The sequence below is a fragment of the Leucoraja erinacea genome, chromosome 10 (genome assembly GCF_028641065.1).
Source record: "Leucoraja erinacea ecotype New England chromosome 10, Leri_hhj_1, whole genome shotgun sequence".
In the NCBI taxonomy this organism is placed as follows: Eukaryota; Metazoa; Chordata; class Chondrichthyes; order Rajiformes; family Rajidae; genus Leucoraja; species Leucoraja erinaceus.
This window is the reverse complement of record NC_073386.1, coordinates 51,588,100-51,605,531: the sequence shown is the minus strand read 5'-3', so window position 1 is coordinate 51,605,531 and position 17,432 is coordinate 51,588,100. Positions and strand designations below refer to the sequence as shown.

Here is a 17,432-nt window from a genome sequence, read left to right as displayed (position 1 = left end):
TCTGATGAAAAAGGTATTTATTTTTATCTCGGTAATTTCCATTATTGAAAATAATGAGTTAAACAATATTAAAGAAGATTCATTAATGTTTCATGGGAATGTTTTTAACCTGAGTTGACCTTACAGTCTTTTAATAACCTTTAGATTTTTAGACTTTCGACTTTAGAGGTACAGCGCAGAAACAAACTCAGCGAGTCTGCGCCGACCAGTGATCACCCCGTACACTAGCACTGCCCTACACACTAGGGGCAATTTACAATTTACAAAAAACAATTCACCTACAAACCTATATGTCTCTGGAATGTGGGAGGAAACCAGAGCGCCCGGAGAAAACCCACACGATCACAGGGAGAACGTGAAAATCTGTACTGACAGCACCCGTAGTCAGGATCGAACCTGGGTCTCTGCCGCTGCAGGGCAGCAACTCTACCGCTGCTCCACCGTGCCGCCCCATTAAAGACAGATGTTGCACTGAGCATGTGCAGTTTCACCGGTTGCATCTATGGTATTTCGTCAACTGCGTGGTTGCAAGATGATTCCTAATCCTGGTTTGGATTTTGTTCCAAATTATCTGAGGAAAAGCTTCAAAAATTGTAGTCAGGTAAATTTTAATGAATCTCTGCGGCGGAAAAATTGAACGTGGTTATTAAATAAAAAACAGAAAATGTTGGGAGCACTCCCTCCGCGGGTCAAGTCAAGAATAGTCGAGAAGCAAGAGTGTTTAATTCCCATATGCACCGACACCAGAAGAGTGAAATTCTTACTTGTAGCAGCTTGTCGGGCCTATACATGCAATAACACACAAGTAAAAATACATTTAAAAAATATTTTTTGTTAGAGATACAGCAAGGAAACAGGCCCTTTGGCCAACCGAGTCCATGCTGACCATCGATTACCCGTTCACACACCAGTTCCATGTTATCCCACTTTCTCATCCACTCCCTATGCACTCGGGGCAAATTACAGAGGGCCAATTAACATACAAACCCACAGGTCTTTGGGATGTGGGAGGGAACCGGAGCACCCAAGAAGAACCCATGTGGTCATAGGGAGAACGTGCAAACTCTACACTGACAGCAACCGAGGCCAGGATTAAACCCGGGTCTCTGGCGCCGTGCTTTCTACCAGATACACCACTATGCTGCCTGATAACAATTTTTAAAATTCAATACATTAATAAAGGTAATGCTAGTGCAAAAAAAAATCCGTAGAGCAACCAAAGACACAATCCGTAGAAGTTCATCGTTGCTGAGGTTGGTGTTGCATAGTGTGTTTAAAAGTTTCCCTGTGTAAACACGTGGGTATCCTCCGGGTGATTTGGTTTCTTCACAAATCTCAAAGAGGTGCGGGTTCGTAGGTTAATTGGCCCTCTATAAATCACCCCTGGTAGGTGAGAAAGTGGGATAACATAGAACTACTGTGAAAGGGTGATCGATGGCTGGCGTGGATTCAGTGGGCCGTAGGGCCTGTTTCCAAACTAAACTGTACTAACGGAATTTACTTTCCTGTCTTTATTACCTCCTCTGGCAGCTCGTTCCAAATGCCCACCACCCCCTGTATGCAAATGTTACTCCTCAGGTTCCTATGAAATCATTTCCCTCTCACCTTAAATCTAGATTCTTGAATATAATCTCTTGTTTCTGATCGTAAACCTCTGGTTCCTGTTTCCTGATCCTGGGTAAAAAACCTCTCTGTATTCACCCTATCTATTCCCTACATGGGGCATATTGGTCGGCATGGGCAAGTTGGGCCGAAGGGCCTGTTTCCACACTGTATGACTATGATAGAAGGGCCTTCTTTTACATCAGCCTATGCTGGATTCACACCAGCTCTGCAAGGTATAAAGAATAACTCATTTCAACATTCAACCTCTGTTGAATGCTTTATTTAAAATCTTATTGAAAGCCAAACTTGGCCCAATTTTAAAAAGAATAAATGAGTCAAAGCAAACACTTCTAACCACCAAATCTCTTTAATCTGTACAGAGAGTTTCCATGTGTTCCTGCCAGTTAATTTATTCTCTACATTCATTGTTTCAAAATTGCTCATATGAAATGAATTATCACGGCATTGTTTTACAGAGAGACAGAGTTGATAATGATCTAACATTCACAATTTTAGTTTATCTAACGGAAAAATAATTTAAAAAAATAAAATTACACTGTTAACAAATTTCATTTGCAGAATTTTGAATCCTAAAACCTGATTCTGGTTTCCAACAAATAAATGTGTAAAAATCCTTGAGGTTCAACATGCGACGAGATGGAGTTTCAGAATAGCAATTGTAAATCCTATTGATTGAGATGGTTTTCTGATTGTGTCGACATTAAGGCAATACTGTAATTTTACTTCATATCCTATGGTCATTCTCAGTGTGGACATCCTTTCACAGTAACAGGTCAGATGTAAAGTCATCTGCTGAGTTGCACTCCGATTGTTGCACCCCCATTTGCGAAGGCTTTGGTATTGATTTGCTGAATAATTAAGTTCGGCCGCTTGGAGTATTTAAACGAGATGGCCCTGCGGAGTTTGCGATAGTGCTTCATATCTTTCTTCTTGATCCTCTTGTGGAAAACCATCAACAAGCTGAAAGTCAAGTTGAGTGCAATGCTTGCCGAAAATAGCCCTGGGCCGATTAGGCAAAAGTAAAGGATTTCGCTCAGTTTAAATTCCCGTTTCCTATGACAGAGTGGGAATAGTCTATCTGCAATTTCCGTGACAAGGACTCCTTGCAAAGAATCTGGAAATGCACAGGTGACTTCTGCAACATCTGGTAAAGATGAAAAGAACAATCAAAGAAAGATTCTGTAACCAGTTCATTCAGTATTGTAATACATAAGAACTGCAGATGCTTTTTTATACCAAAGAAAGACACAAAATGTTGGATAACTCGGCGGATAAGTCAGCATCTCTGGAGAAAATGGATAGGTGACGTTTCAGGTTGTGTCTGAAGAAGGGTCCCAACCCAAAACGTCACACATCCATTTTGGGCGATACTGCCTGACCCGCTGAGTTATTCCAGTATTTTGTGTCGGTCCCTAGTTAATTCAGATCCACAGCACAGTACATAGATAATAGAACAGTGAACAGGCCCTTCGGTCCACAATGTCTGTGCCAAACATGATGCCAAGACCAACTCTAATCTGCCTGCACATACTCCATATCCTCCATTCCCTGCATAGCCATGTTCCAGATCAAAAGCCCCTTCAATGTCACTATCGTATCTGTTTGCAAAACCCCTGGCAGCACGTTCTAGGTACCTACCACACACTCTGTCAAAAATAAGCCCTTCACATCTCCTTTAATCTTTGCTCTCTCACCTTAAAGCAATAGCTTTGGCATTTTCACCCTGGCAAATGGGTTCAGACTGTCCGAAAAACCTTTTTTAAGGTGAGCGAGGAATGATTTAATAGGAACCTGAAGAGCAACTTTTTTATTCAGAGGGTGGTGGGTATATGGAACGAACTGCGAGAGGAGGTAGTTGAGGCAAGTAGAATGACAACATTTAATAGAAACTTGGACAGATTTAGAGGGATACGGGCCAAACACGGGCAAGTGAGACTAGGATAGATGGGGCACCTTGGTCGGCATGGACGAGTTGGGCTGAAGGGCCTGCTTTGGTGTTATATGGATCCAGTATTTGCAGCACCAGAATCCAAATTTTCAATACAAAGACATTTCTGAAACAAACGCTTCAGTCAAGTGCCCAAAGCATAAAGTGTGGTCAAATTTGGGCAATTTAATGTTATTTCAGACCCTCCAAAACATTTGAGTTGTCATCGAACCGTTCATTTATTCTCTTTCAGACTATTATGGACAAGCTAAGTGAATATATACTGCGGAAAACATTCATAATTAATATTGCCGCTATTAATCATTTATGTATTTACTGCGTCTCACTCAGTTGATATCCCTCATTTATGGCTTAATATGGAACATCCCATGGATGGATTTCTGGTCCATTTCAGAGACCTCATTTAAGCTCCAGTCCCTCATTTTCTTCTCCCTCCCCCCCCCTCCTCTGTTCAACCCAACATTCCTCCCTCTGGTTATACATTTCACTCCCCTATCCTCCTTCCTTACCTGATTCCAACATCTGCACCCTGTTGCCCTCTCTACTGTTCACCTCCAGCCTCAATCACTACCACCACTCTTCTCTCTGCCACTTGACTCGTCTTCCAATCGACCTCTCCTCACCTACATCCACCTATCACTCTCACATTGCCCCATCAGATCCCCTCATCTTTCTTTTTTTTTCTTTTTTTTTCTTATAAGCATATACATATCATAACCAAAATACAATGTGTTTATCAATTACATATTAACACAGCTTCTAATTATTTTTTAATAGATTTTTTGAAAGATAGAGCTATAGAAAGAAAAGAGAGAGAAAAAATAAAAAAATAAAATAATTCACCAATAACACAATTTTGGAGATAGGTTCGTAGATTATAAAGTGTAATTATTCATCCAATCCTGGATTCAAGTTCCAGTCGAGCTTCCGTGCCGGACCAATTTACCCTTTCAGAAAATCAATAAATGGAGACCATGTTCTAGCAAACAATTCTGGTTTGTCAATTAAGCCAAGTCTATTTTTTTCAGTGTGTAAGGTCTCAGACATCTCCATAATCCACATTTTAATTGTGGGGGTTGTTGGCTTTTCCAAAATTTTAATATTCCCCTCATCTCTTTCTACCTGTTATCTGAAGCAGGGTCCCAACTCAAAATGTAGCCTGTCCAATTCGCTTCATAGTTGCTCCTGACCTACTGAGTTCCTCCAGCTTTCTGCTCGAGATTCCAGCATCTACAATATTGAATGTCCCCGTGAGGTCTGACCAGAGCTTTTAGATGCCGTTACCATCATTCAGAATAATTTAGAGTTTTAGATCAAAATTGCAATTAATCCAAAAATAGACACAAAATGCTGGAGTAGACTCAGCAGGTCAGGCGGCATCTCTGGAGAAAAATAATAGGTGACGTTTTGGGTTGGAACTCTTCTTCAGACTGAAAGTAGAGGTGTGGGTTGGAGGGGCATCGGGGGAAATGAACTGGAAGTGAGAAAGGACCAGAACAACTCAGGGCCGGCAACAGATGACCTCAGGAATAGTGGAGCCCACAATGGCCCATTGTTGGCTGCGGAAGATGTGATAACGAGAGGGGCACAAGGATGCGAACAGTGGAACTGGTAGGCCAGTCAGGATGCAGGGCAGGGGAGGGGAGGGCAGGGGAGGGGGGGAGGGGAGGGGAGGGGGGGCAGGGGGAGGGCAGGGGAGGGGGAGGGGAGGGCAGGGGAGGGGAGGGCAGGGGAGGGCAGGGGAGGGGGGGGGGAGGGGAGAGGGGGATGAGAGAGGGGGAGGAGGGAGGGAGGGGGCGGAGAGGAGAAATGGAGAGGGGGGGGGGGCAGGGGGGGAGGGGAGGGCAGGAGATGCAGGAGTACCTTGGAATTAGATAAATCAACGTTCATATTGCTGGGCTGTAAACTATCCAAGCAAATTAATCCCACCCATTAGTTTAGTTTAGTTCAGTTTAGAGACACAACATGGACGCAGCCAGCACACCAGCACAGTTCTACACACTAGGGACAATTTACAATGATACCAAGCCAATTAGCCTACAAATCTGTATCTTTGGAGTGTGGGAGGAAACCAGAGCACATGGAGAAAACCCATGTAGTCATGGGGAGAATGTACAAACTCCCTACAGACACCTAGTCAGGGTCGAACCAGGGTCTTTGGCACTGTAGGGCAGCAATGCTACCTCTGCGCCACCATGCCGCCCATACGTGCATTAACAAACATGTTTGCACGCCAGATGGGAATCGGATTTGGTCTTTGCATCCTTGGCTTGCTGTCACCTCAGCAGGCCAGCTCCAGCACAAGGAATGTGTACCGGACAAGGTGTTGATCTCGTGTTGATATCCGAGACACTAGAGCCTGCCCACAGCAAGTGCTCTTAGTAGTAATGGAATGGAAAACAACTCAGGGACCATATCATGTATTAGGCATACTTGGATCATCATGCATCGCATAGTGATCAAGTGTTTCTTATATAATACGTCTGAATGTGCAGCTGGTAGAGCTGCTGCCTCACAGCGCCAGAGACTCAGGTTCGATCCTGACCTCGGGTGCTGTCTGTGTGGAGTTTGTACATTCGTCCTGTGCCATCCTGGGTTTCCTCCGGGTGCTCTGGTTTCTTCCCACACCCCTGCATTTTCCTGCACTTGGTTTATATACTACCATGGGTTTTAAATGTGGACAGGATTCTCTCCTTTACAGCAAGATAATAATGGAGTTTGCATGTTCTCCCTGTGACCGCGTGGGTTTCCTCTGGGTGCTCCGGTGCTCCTCCCACATCCCAAAATTGTGCAGGTTTGACCCTCTGTAAATTGCCCCTAGTGTGTAGGGAGTGGATGAGAAGTGGGATAACATAGAACTGACATAGAACTGGGTGATCGATGGTCAGCGTGGACTCGGTGGGCCGAAGGGCCTGTTTCCATGCTGTATCTCTAAACTTAAAACTAAACTGAACCAAGTTCTGTACTTAATTGATATGTCCTTGTGATTGAGGCAGTGCAGCTTAGGTTCACGAGATTGATCCCTGGGATGGCGGGACTGTCATATGAGGAAAGATTGAAAAGACTAGGCTTGTATTCACTGGAGTTTAGAAGGATGAGGGGGATCTTATAGAGACATATAAAATTATAAAAGGACTGGACAAGCTAGATGCAGGGTCCCTGGTTCTGGACTCCCAATGTTGGGCGAGTCCAGAACCAGGGGCCACAGTCTTAGAATAAAGGGGAGGTCATTTAAGACTGAGGTGAGAAAAAACTTTTTCACCCAGAGAGTTGTGAATTTATGGAATTCCCTGCCACAGAGGGCAGTGGAGGCCAAGTCACTGGATGGATTTAAGAGAGAGTTAGATCGAGCTCTAGGGGCTAGTGGAATCAAGGGACATGGGGAGAAGGCAGGCACGGGTTATTGATAGGGGATGATCAGCCATGATCACAATGAATGGCGGTGCTGGCTCGAAAGGCCGAATGGCCTCCTCCTGCACTTATTTTCTATGTCACGATTCTGGCGGGAGATTAAAGGCGCCGGCATATTAGTTACGCTTAAATACACTTTGCTACCATTCAGCAAAACACAAAGTGCTGGAGTAACTCAGCGGGTCAGGTGGCAATTGTCCCGGGAATGGGAAGACGACGTTTAGGGTCGGGACCTTTCTTCAGACTGATTCAATAAATCTTTGCAGCACTCTCTCGCTCTATATCTAGGCAACTAGAACAAAACAGTACACAATACCGCAGGTGTGGCCTGGCCGAGGTCCCATAGAATTGCAAGACATCCTTAATCCCGAATGTGTAGGAAAGGAACTGCAGAGACTAGTTTATACCGATGGAAGACACAAAGTGCTGGAGTAACTCAGCGCTTCTCTGGAGAAAATGAATGGGTGATATTTCGGGCCGGTTCTGAAGTAGGGTCCCGACCCGAAATGTCACCTATCTTGTTTGCTCCACAGATGCTGCCTGACTCCGTTAGATTGAGCTCTTAGGGCTAAAGGAATCAAGGGATATGGGGGGAAATGCAGGAACGGGGTACTGATTTTAGATGGTCAGCCATGATCATATTGAATGACGGTGCTGGCTCGAAGGGCCGAATGGCCTACTCCTGCGCCTATGTTTCTATGACCCGCTGAGTTCCTCCGGCACTTTGTGTTTTACTCAAGATTCCAACATCAGCAGTTTCTAATATCTCAATTTCAGTAACATTTCACACACAGTACAGGTGTAATATGAAATATAAAAGCAAAGGGAACTCAGGAGCAGGGGAAAAACACTCTTAAATTTCCCATTCGGCTTGAGATCAACTGGAGATGGGCATTAAGTGCGGTGTTGATCCAATTCCATTCTTGCATTCTGCAATAATTGAGGTTTCATTCGATTTCTTTTCACCCGACAAATGAAGGACAAATTAAAGTCTACCTGGAATAATTCGCCTGTTTCTTCTTATCCAACTAATTAGGTTTTCCGAGTTGCAATTGCACACCCAAGGGTTTCCTGCCAAGCGCACTGATCTGAGGTGAGTGAGCGCAGACAAGATGTTGACATCTATGAAGGTCAAACCGTTCCCGCTCAAGTCAAGGTCTTGCAGCTTGGGGTTTGCAGAGAGCGCCCGGCTGTCCACGAAAGTCAACTCCTTGTTGCCGCTCACTTTCAGCACCACCATATTAGCCAGGTAGCTGAAGGCGAGGTGGGTGAGCTCCCGCAGACGGTTGCGGCTGAGGTCCAGATACACCAACCTCTGCATGTTGACCAAGGCGCTCTGGGAGATCTCGGCCAGCGAGTTGTTGCTGAGATCCAGGTGAACCAGCCCGCCCAGGTAGTTGAGGTGGACGGGGAGGCCGGAGATGTTGTTATTACAGAAGAGCAGTTGTTTGGTAGCAAAGGGGATGTCCAGTGGGAACTGCTGGAGGTGAGCGCCCGTGCAGTTGATTGAAAACTGGCTACAATTGCAGCCGTAGGGACAGCCAGTGACCCGAAACACTTTGGCTATGAGGAAGACACTGAGCAGTCTTAAACCCTTCAACATGAAATAGTCATCCATATTCCCGGACCTTCTTTCATCCAAGTCTTCCCACCCAAGTCATCTCCGCTCTGAGAATGTCGCTTGTGTTTGCTTGAGGTCTTGGTGGATGAAACAGCGTCGAGATCCTTGGACACTGTTGGTAACCGGGGCGTTGGAGATCACAGTGACTTTGCGTCTTGGTCAATTGCTTATGCATCTGCCCCCTTCACGCTCTCCGAAGCCTTCTGAAACTCACACCTCAGTTAGATGATATTACCTAAACTGGGCAGGGTGAAATATGGGTTATGGGTCATGACAAATAATCGCTTAGGTATGCCACAAAATACACTTTCATTTCCTTAACGTGCGCTATATTTAGAGAATGGATTATTTATTTACCACGCGCGTTAAATTCCTACCTGCTCTATGGCAATCCGTTAACCGATCTACTAAATATAACACGCCAAGTCAATTATTAAAGGTTACAGATTGTTTTGTGTGTCACTTTTCGTTTCAGCGTTACTTCTAATAAATTGAACATTGGTGTCCACCAATCTATTCAACTTGACTTCCCAATGTTACAACCAATGCTAGTCACAAAGTGCTGGAGTAGCTCAGCGGGTTGGGCAGCACCTCAGGGGGGAAGGAATGAGGTGGGAAGTGGGAAGTATTTGTGCATCTTTCCTGCAACATGAGTATAGAGAGTTAGGCAGGAGGCTGAGAAGCAGGACTTCTAGGGTGGTTATCTCTGGATTGCTTCCAGTACCTCATGCTAGTGAGGGTAGGAAAGGGAGATAGGGGTGGGGAGTTGGTGCAGGGGGCAGGGGTTTAGATTTCTAGATGGGGCAGGGGTGACCTGTACAAAAGGGATGGGTGCACCTTAACTGGAGGGGGACTAACATTCTGGCAGGCAGGTTTGCGAGGGCTACACGGGCCCAGTGGACGACAACATTGGGAGCTTGCATGTCCCAGGTTGGTGACCGGTATTCTGGAGCTCCCACAACGACAGCTTTGTCCGCTGGACTGGAGGATGGCAGCTTCGGCAGCTTCGACCACCCCGGGCCGCGGAGTTTTAACTGGCCCGTTCGCGGAGCTCGGATGCGGCCACAGGGCACCATCACCTGGCAGGGGGGGGGGGGTCCCAACATCGGAAGCTGGATCGCCTCAACGCAGAGGGAGTCGAGGAGGGAAGAGACAAGGACTTTAAGACTTTTGCCTTCCATCACAGTGAGGAGGTGCCTGGTGGACTCACTGTGGTGGATGTTAAATTGTGTTAAGTGTGTGTTTTGTTATTTTATTCTATGTTATGACTGCAAGGTATACAATTTCGTTCAGACTGAAATGTCTGAATGACAATAAAGGATACTTTACTTTACTAAATTAAACAGTGGGGGGTTGGGGGGAGGGAGTCAACAACGTGGAAGCGTATGCGTGCAGTTAATGGGAAAGAGAGTGTAGGAAAGGCCACATTTAAACTAACAGGGCAGGGCGATGGGAACCAATGCAAGGAGAGAGGGCCATAAAAGGACAGAAGCAAAAGATGGAAGGGAGATAAGAAAAACAAACATGAAAGCTCTGTGACTTAATGCGAGGAGCATTCACAATAAGGTGGATGAATGGAATGTGCAGTTAGTGGTTAAGGAATATGATCTAGTTGGAATTATGGAGACATGGCTCCAGGGTGACCAAGGCTGGGAACTAAACATGCAGGGGTATTCGATATTCAGGAGGGATAGACAGAAAGGAAGAGGAGGTGGGGTAGCATTGCTGGTTAAAGAGGAGATTAATGCAATAACAAGGTGAGACATTAGCTTGGATGCTGTAGAATCGGTATGGGTGGAACTGCGAAATAGCCAAGGGCAGAAAAGGCTTGTTGGAGTGGTATACAGACCACCAAACAGCAGTAGGGAGGTTGGGAAAAACATCAAGCAGGAAATTAGGGATGTGTGTAGCAAAGGTACAGCAGTTATCATGGGTGACTTTAATCTACATATAGATTGGGCCAATCAAATTGGTAGCAGCGCTGAGGAGGACGATTTCCTGGAATGTATACGGGATGGGGGTTTTTTTTAACCAATATGTAGAAGAACCGACTAGAGGGCAGGTCATCCTAGACTGGGTATTGTGTAATGAGGAAGAATTAGTTAGCGATCTTGTTGTGCAAGGTCCCTTGGGCAACAGTGACCATAATATGGTGGAATTCTGCATTAGGATGGAGAGTGACACGATTAATTCAGAGACTAGGGTCCTGAAGTTAAAGAATGGAGACTTTGAAGGCATGAGACAGGAATTGGCTAGGATAAACCAGCAAATTATACTTAAAGGGTTGACGGTGGAGATGCAATGGCGAAGATTTAAAGATTGCATGGGTGTACTCCAAAAATTGTTCATCCCTGTCTGGCGAAAAAATAAAACGGGGAAGGCGACTCAACCGTGGCTGACGAGGGAAATCAAGGATAGTGGTAAATCCAAGGAAAAGGCATAGAAATTGGCCAGAGGAAGCAGCAAACCATAGGGTTGGGAGAAATTTAAAACCCAACAGAGGAGGACAAAGGGGTTCATTAAGAGGGGGAAAAAAGAGCTTGCAGGGAATAAAAAAACTAAAAGCTTCCTTAGATATGTAAAACGGAAAAGATTAGTGAAGACAAATGTACGTCCCTTGCAATCAGACACAGATGAATTTATGTGTGTTTAAGAGGGAACTGCAGATGCTGGAGAATCGAAGGTTACACAAAAAAAGCTGGAGAAACTCAGCGGGTGCAGCAGCATCTATGGAGCGAAGGAAATAGGCAACGTTTCTGGCCGAAACCCTTCTTCAGACTGATAGGGGGCGGGCGTGTGGGTGGGGACAAGAAAGGGAAAAGGAGGAGGAGCCCGAAGGCTGGGGGATGGGAGGAGACAGCAGGGGGGCTGAGTAAGGGGAGGAGACAGCAAGGGATTTATAATGGGAAACAAGGAAATGGCAGAATAGTAAAACAAATACTTTGCTTCTGTCTTCACTAAGAAAGACACAAACAATCTCCCAGAAATACTAGGGGACCGAGGATCTAGTGGGAGGGAGGCACTGATGGGAATCCACATTAGTCAGGAAATGGTGTTAGGTAAACTGTTGGGACTGAAGGCAGATAAATCCCCAGGGCCAGATACTCTACATTGCAAAGTACTCAAGAAGGTGGCCTTAGAAATCATGGATGCATTGGTGATCATTTTCCAATGTTCTACAAACTCTGGATCAGTTCTTGTGGGACTGGAGGGTAGCCAATGTAACCACACTACTTAAGAAAGGAGGGAGAGAGAAAACAGGAAATTATAGACCAGTTAGCTTTACATTGGGAGTGGGGAAGATGCTTGAGTCGATTGTTAAAGATGTTACACCAGCACATTTGGAAAGCAGTGACAGGATCGGTCAAAGTCAGCATGGATTTATGAAGGGGAAATCATGCTTGACTAATCTGGAATTTTTGAGGATGTAACAAGTAGAATGGATAAGGGAGAGCCAGTGAATGTGGTGTATCTGGACTTTCAAAAAGCCTTTGACAAGGTCCCACACAAGAGATCAGGGTGCAAAATAAGACCACATGGTATTGGGAGTAGGGTATTGACATGGATAGAGAACTGGTTGGCACACAGGAAGCAAAGAGTAGGAATTAACGGGCCCTTTTCAGAATGGCAGGCAGTGCCACAAGGCTCGGTGCTTGGACCCCAGTTATTTACAATATATAATAATGATTTAAACGAGGGAATTAAATGTGACGTCTACAAGTTTGCGAATGACACAAAGCTGGGTGGCAGTGTGAGCTGCGATGAGGATGCTTTGAGGCTGTAGGTGACTTGGATAGGTTGGGTGAGTGGGCAGATGCATGGCAGATGCAGTACAATGTGGACAAATGTGTGGTTATCCACTTTGGTAGCAAAAAAAGGAAGGCAGATTATTATCTGAATGGTGTCAGATTAGGAAAAGGGGAAGTAAACGAGACTTTGACGTTGACGTCCTTTACAATCTGTCACTGAAAGTATGCATGCAGGTACAGCAGGCAGTGAAGAAAGCCAATGGCATGTTGGCCTTCATTGCAAGAGGATTTGAGTTTAGGAGCAAGGAGGTCCTACTGCAGTTGTACAGGGCCCTGGTGAGAACGCACCTGGAGTAGTGTGTGCAATTTCTGTCTCCTAATTTGAGGAAGGACATTATTGTTATTGAGGGAGTGCAGCGTAGGTTCACCAGGTTAATCCCCGGGATGGCAGGACTGGCTTATGGTGAAAGAATGGGTCGACTGGACTTGTATTCACTGCAATTTAGAAGGATGAGAGGCTATCTCATAAACATATCAAATTCTTAAAGGTTTGGTCAGGCTAGATGCAGGATAAATGTTCCCGATGTTGGGAGAGTCCAGAACCAGAGGTCGCAATTTAAGAATAAGGAGAAGGCCATTTCGGACAGAAATGAGAAAAAACTTCTTCACCCAGAGAGTTGTGAATCTGTGGAATTCTCTGCCACAGAAGGCAGTGGAGGCCAATGCACTGGATGTTTTCAAGGCAGCGTTAGACTTAGCTCTTAGGGCTAAAGGAATCAAGGGATATGGGGGAAAAGCAGGAACGGGCTACTAATTTTAGATGATCAGCTATGTTCATATTGAATGGCGGTGCTGGCCCAAAGGACCGAATGTCCTATTCCTGCATCTATTTTTCTATGTTCTATGTTTCTATGTGACGTTTCTGGTTGGGACCCTTCTTCAGATGCACCAATAACCAATGCTACTAGATCTCCCAGTTTGCTAATCATTTTAGCTCTCCTCCCAATTCCCATACTGACCTTTCTGTCCTGGGCATCATCCATTGTTAGAGTGATGCCACATGAAATCTGGCAGAACAGCACCTCATATTCTGCTGGAGTAGCTTCTAACCCAACTGATGAACATCCAGTTCTTCAATTTTAGGTAACCTCTTACAACTCTCTCGCCTTTCTGCCTCACTCACCCCCCCCCCCCCCCCTTTAAAAACTCCCCCTCCCCCCTTCCTCTGTGCCCCACCTGGACTATTGATTATTTCCCCCCTTCCCCTCCCCCTACATTCCTTCCTCTGGCTTCACAATTCACACCTCTTCAATCCTTTTGTCTCACACCTTCTGCCTTTTCATCCTTGGCCTTGTTCCATCCATCTGCCCATCAAAAGAAACCCTTGCTCGTGTTCACCTATTACCTGTCATACTTTATCCTGCCCCTCCTCTCTTCCAACTATCTATCCCCCCCCCCCCCCCCCCCCCCCCCATCAGTCTGAAAAGGGATCCCGACCCGAAACGTCACCTATCCATGATATACAGAGATGCTGCCTGACCTGCTGAGTTACTCCAGCACTTTGTGTATATCAGATCCCCTCCTCTCCCACCCTTGCGATCAGTCTCTGAAACGTCACCTATCCGTGTTCTCCAGGGCAGTTGCCTGAACCACTGAGTTACTCCAGCACTGTATGTCTTTTTTTGTAAACTGCTATCTGCAGTTCCATGTTTCTACATATTCTCTGCACATGGTTTTGCTGCATCAGGTGCAGAAGTTAACACTTCATACAGGTGAACACGAATCCAAACATTCCCAGCTTTTACACTGTAGAGTTTATAGATACCATACGGAAACAAATCCTTCGGCCCACCTAGTCCATGCCGACCAGTACACTGGAACTATCCTACACACGAGGGGCAATTTACAATTTTTGTTTAGTGATGCCAATTAACCTACAAACCTGCACGTCTTTGGGGTGTGGGAGAAAACCGGGGCACCCGTAGAAAACCCACGCGGTCACAGGGAGAACGTACAAACTGCTCACAGACAGCACCCGTAGTCAGGATCGAACCCAGGACTCTGACGCTTGTAAGGCAGCAACCCTACCACTGCGCCAACGTGCCACTCTCCTACCTTCATAGTTTACTTTGGTTAAATGTAAGACCTTAAATTCACATTGAGCTACGTAACGTTTTTTAAAAACTCATGCTGTTATGATTTACAATAGACAATAGGTGCAAGAATAGGCCATTCGGCCCTTTGAGCCAGCACCGGCATTCAATGTGATCATAGCTGATCATCCCCAATCAGTACCCCGTTCCTGCCTTCTCCCCATATCCCCTGACAACGCTATCTTTAAGAGCCCTATCTAGCTCTCTCTTGAAAGTGTCCAGAGAACTGGCCTCCACCGCCCTCTGAGGCAGAGAATTCCACAGACTCACCACTCTCTGTGAGAAAAAGTGTTTCCTTGTCTCCGTTCTAAATGACTTACCCCTTATTCTTAAACTATGGCCCCTGGTTCTGGAGACAAAGCAGACCTGGAGACTCTTTGCCTTTTGATGGAGCCAGTGTTATCAGAGCCCTCTGAACATTAAGTCTGCTAATCTCCCCTGGTCAATGTCGTCATGATGGGAAACGGTTCTGTGTATATACCAGGATGTTACTGAACCTATATGGCTTTTCACATCAAGCATGCTTTTATTGTCTGCAGAAGGGTCTTGAACTCGAAACATTGCCAATTCCATTTCTCCAGAGATGCTGCCTGTCCCGGCTGAGTTACTCCAGCATTTTGTGACTATCTTTGGTTTAAACCAGCATCTGCAGTCCCGACCTACACATGTACTTTTATGTATGATAGGTACTTGAAAGAAGGAGTCATTTAGTCAAAGTCAAATGCCTTTTATGTGAGAAAGATGAAGAAGCTTTAGCAGTCTGGACGAATGTTTTATTTGTTTTGTAAACTTATTTTTGATCAAACCCATTACTAGTTAATGATTATCTTGGATGTTGCATAGTTTTTGCATATTTTTTAATTCTTTGGCAAAGATGCTGATTCCACCAATTCATGGTCCCTCCAATACTTGGATAATAATATGAGCGTTTAGTTTAGTTTAGTTTAGTTTAGTTTAGAGATACTGTGCGGAAACAGGCCCTTTGGCCCACAGGGTCCGTGCCGACCAGCGATCCCCGCACAAGTTTTACATTTACCAAGCCAATTAACCTACAAACCTGTACGTCTTTGGAGTGTGGGAGGAAACCAAAGATCTCGGTTGAAACCCATGCAGGTCACGGGGGGAACGTACAAACTCTGTACAGACAGCACCCACACCTGGGTGCCCGGCACTGCTTTCGCTGTAAGGCAGCAACTCTACCGCTGTGCCACCATGTCATTATGAGTTTCTACTTCCATGAAGTTGGGGCAAGGCAGTACTTGCACCAACAGACCTCCTTGGACTGCATAGGAATACCATCATGAACAGCCTATGGAGTATCACTGTTTCTGCCAGATCAGGTTTGATGTTTTGCAAGTGCTTTATGCCCCTGTCATGCTTAGGCAATTTTTTAGGCGACTACAGGCGACTAGGCTTTCACCACATGGTCGTCAGGGTGTCGCCTGGATGGTCGTGAGTCGTCTCGTCAGTCGACCAAAGAGTCGTACCGTCTTTCTGGTCGCCGCTGGATTTTGAAATGTTCAAAACCTTTCGGCGAAAGTCGTTGACCGTGGGCTTGTCGTAGCTTGACTTCTCCTGACGTAGGTGCTGTCGTAGATTGTCGCCAGGATGGCGTAGATTGTCGCCGGTTCTGGTTTCGGTGAATTCCATTGGCGACTACCTACATCAACCTTCGACAACCGGCGACAGGTACCGGCGACTCAATTGTCTTACCTTGTTGCAGGTGGACGTAGGTTGTCGTAGGTGTGGTCATAAGTGGACGTCCTAATGTGTCGCCGGTTGTCGGTAGCTTGATGTAGCTTGATGTCTACTAGGTGGTAGGTTGTTGTAGATATTGTCGTAGACATTGTAGGGGCGTCCAGTCGCCGGTTATTCGGCGACGTGCTATGACTATGACAGTCGCCAAAAAAAATCGCCTAAGTGTGACAGGCCCATTACTTTAGCTTAACGCTTAAGGCCTTGAAGACTGAGTATCCTTTATCATGTTAAATTGATGTGTTAAACTCAGTTTCAGTTTGAGTTTATTGTCACGTGTACCGAGGTACAGTGAAAAGCCTTTTTGTTACGTGCCAACCAGCCAGCGGAAAGACAATACATGATGACAATCGAGCCGTCCACGGTGTATGGAAACATGATAAAGGGAATAATGTTTAGTGCAAGGTAAAGCCAATAAAGTCCGATCAAAGATAGCCCAAGGGTCACCAATGAGGCAGATAGTAGTTCAGGGCTCTCCAGATCTTTCAGTTTAAGTGGAAGTGAGACATGATATCAATTTAACATTAAAAAAAGGATGTTCAGTTTTTTTTGTAAGTACAAAAACTAGAGTCTATCAAAATGGAACCAAATAAGAATCTGCCACCCAACCATTCAATAGTTTAGTCTGAGATCTGCCTCTTGAATCCAACCAGAGTTTCTGCCGCTGGAGATGGAGTTTAGGAGGGAGAGATAGATCTGCAATGATGAATGGCACAGTAACCTAGTGGGCCGAATGGCCTAATTCTGCTCCTATCCCTTTTGACCTTATGACAGTCATGTGGGAGAAATGGGTGTGCACTGAAGGGGAAGGGAAGGGAGTTGGGGGGATGACAACATTACCTAAAATTGGAGAATTCACTTGCGCTCAGTTTGCCACGGATCTCCTGGTTTAGTTTTGGTTGGTTTAGGTTAATTTAGTTTAGTCTAGTGTTAGTCTAGTTTAATTTAATTTAGTGATAAAGTGCGGAAACTGGCCCTTTTGCCCAACGAGTCCGTGCCTATCAATGCTTACCCGTGTACTAGCACTATTCTGCACACTAGGGACAATTTACAATTTACCGAAGCCAATTAACGTACAAGCCTGTGTGTCTTTAGAGTGTGAGAGGAACCTGGAGCACCTGGAGAAAACCCACGTGCCCACAGGGAGAATGTACAAACTATGTACAGAC

General features: G+C 45.5%; 1 protein-coding gene across 2 annotated transcripts in view; it reads right to left on the bottom strand.

The window, feature by feature from the left end:
- Positions 1-1,463: 1,463 nt before the first annotated feature.
- LOC129701201 (leucine-rich repeat-containing protein 52-like) overlaps positions 1,464-17,432 on the bottom strand; it is a 29,697-nt gene continuing 13,728 nt past the window's right edge. Inside the window, exons 2-3 of one of the 2 annotated variants that reach the window (XM_055642298.1) lie at positions 7,982-8,846; positions 1,464-2,770 (exon numbers count right to left, since the gene is read on the bottom strand). In XM_055642298.1, the coding sequence (XP_055498273.1) occupies positions 2,412-2,770; positions 7,982-8,603 (981 nt within the window). In that variant the 5' untranslated portion in view covers positions 8,604-8,846 and the 3' untranslated portion in view covers positions 1,464-2,411. The remainder of the gene's footprint in view (positions 2,771-7,981; positions 8,847-17,432) is intronic. The other variant, XM_055642297.1, reaches the window with a different exon arrangement.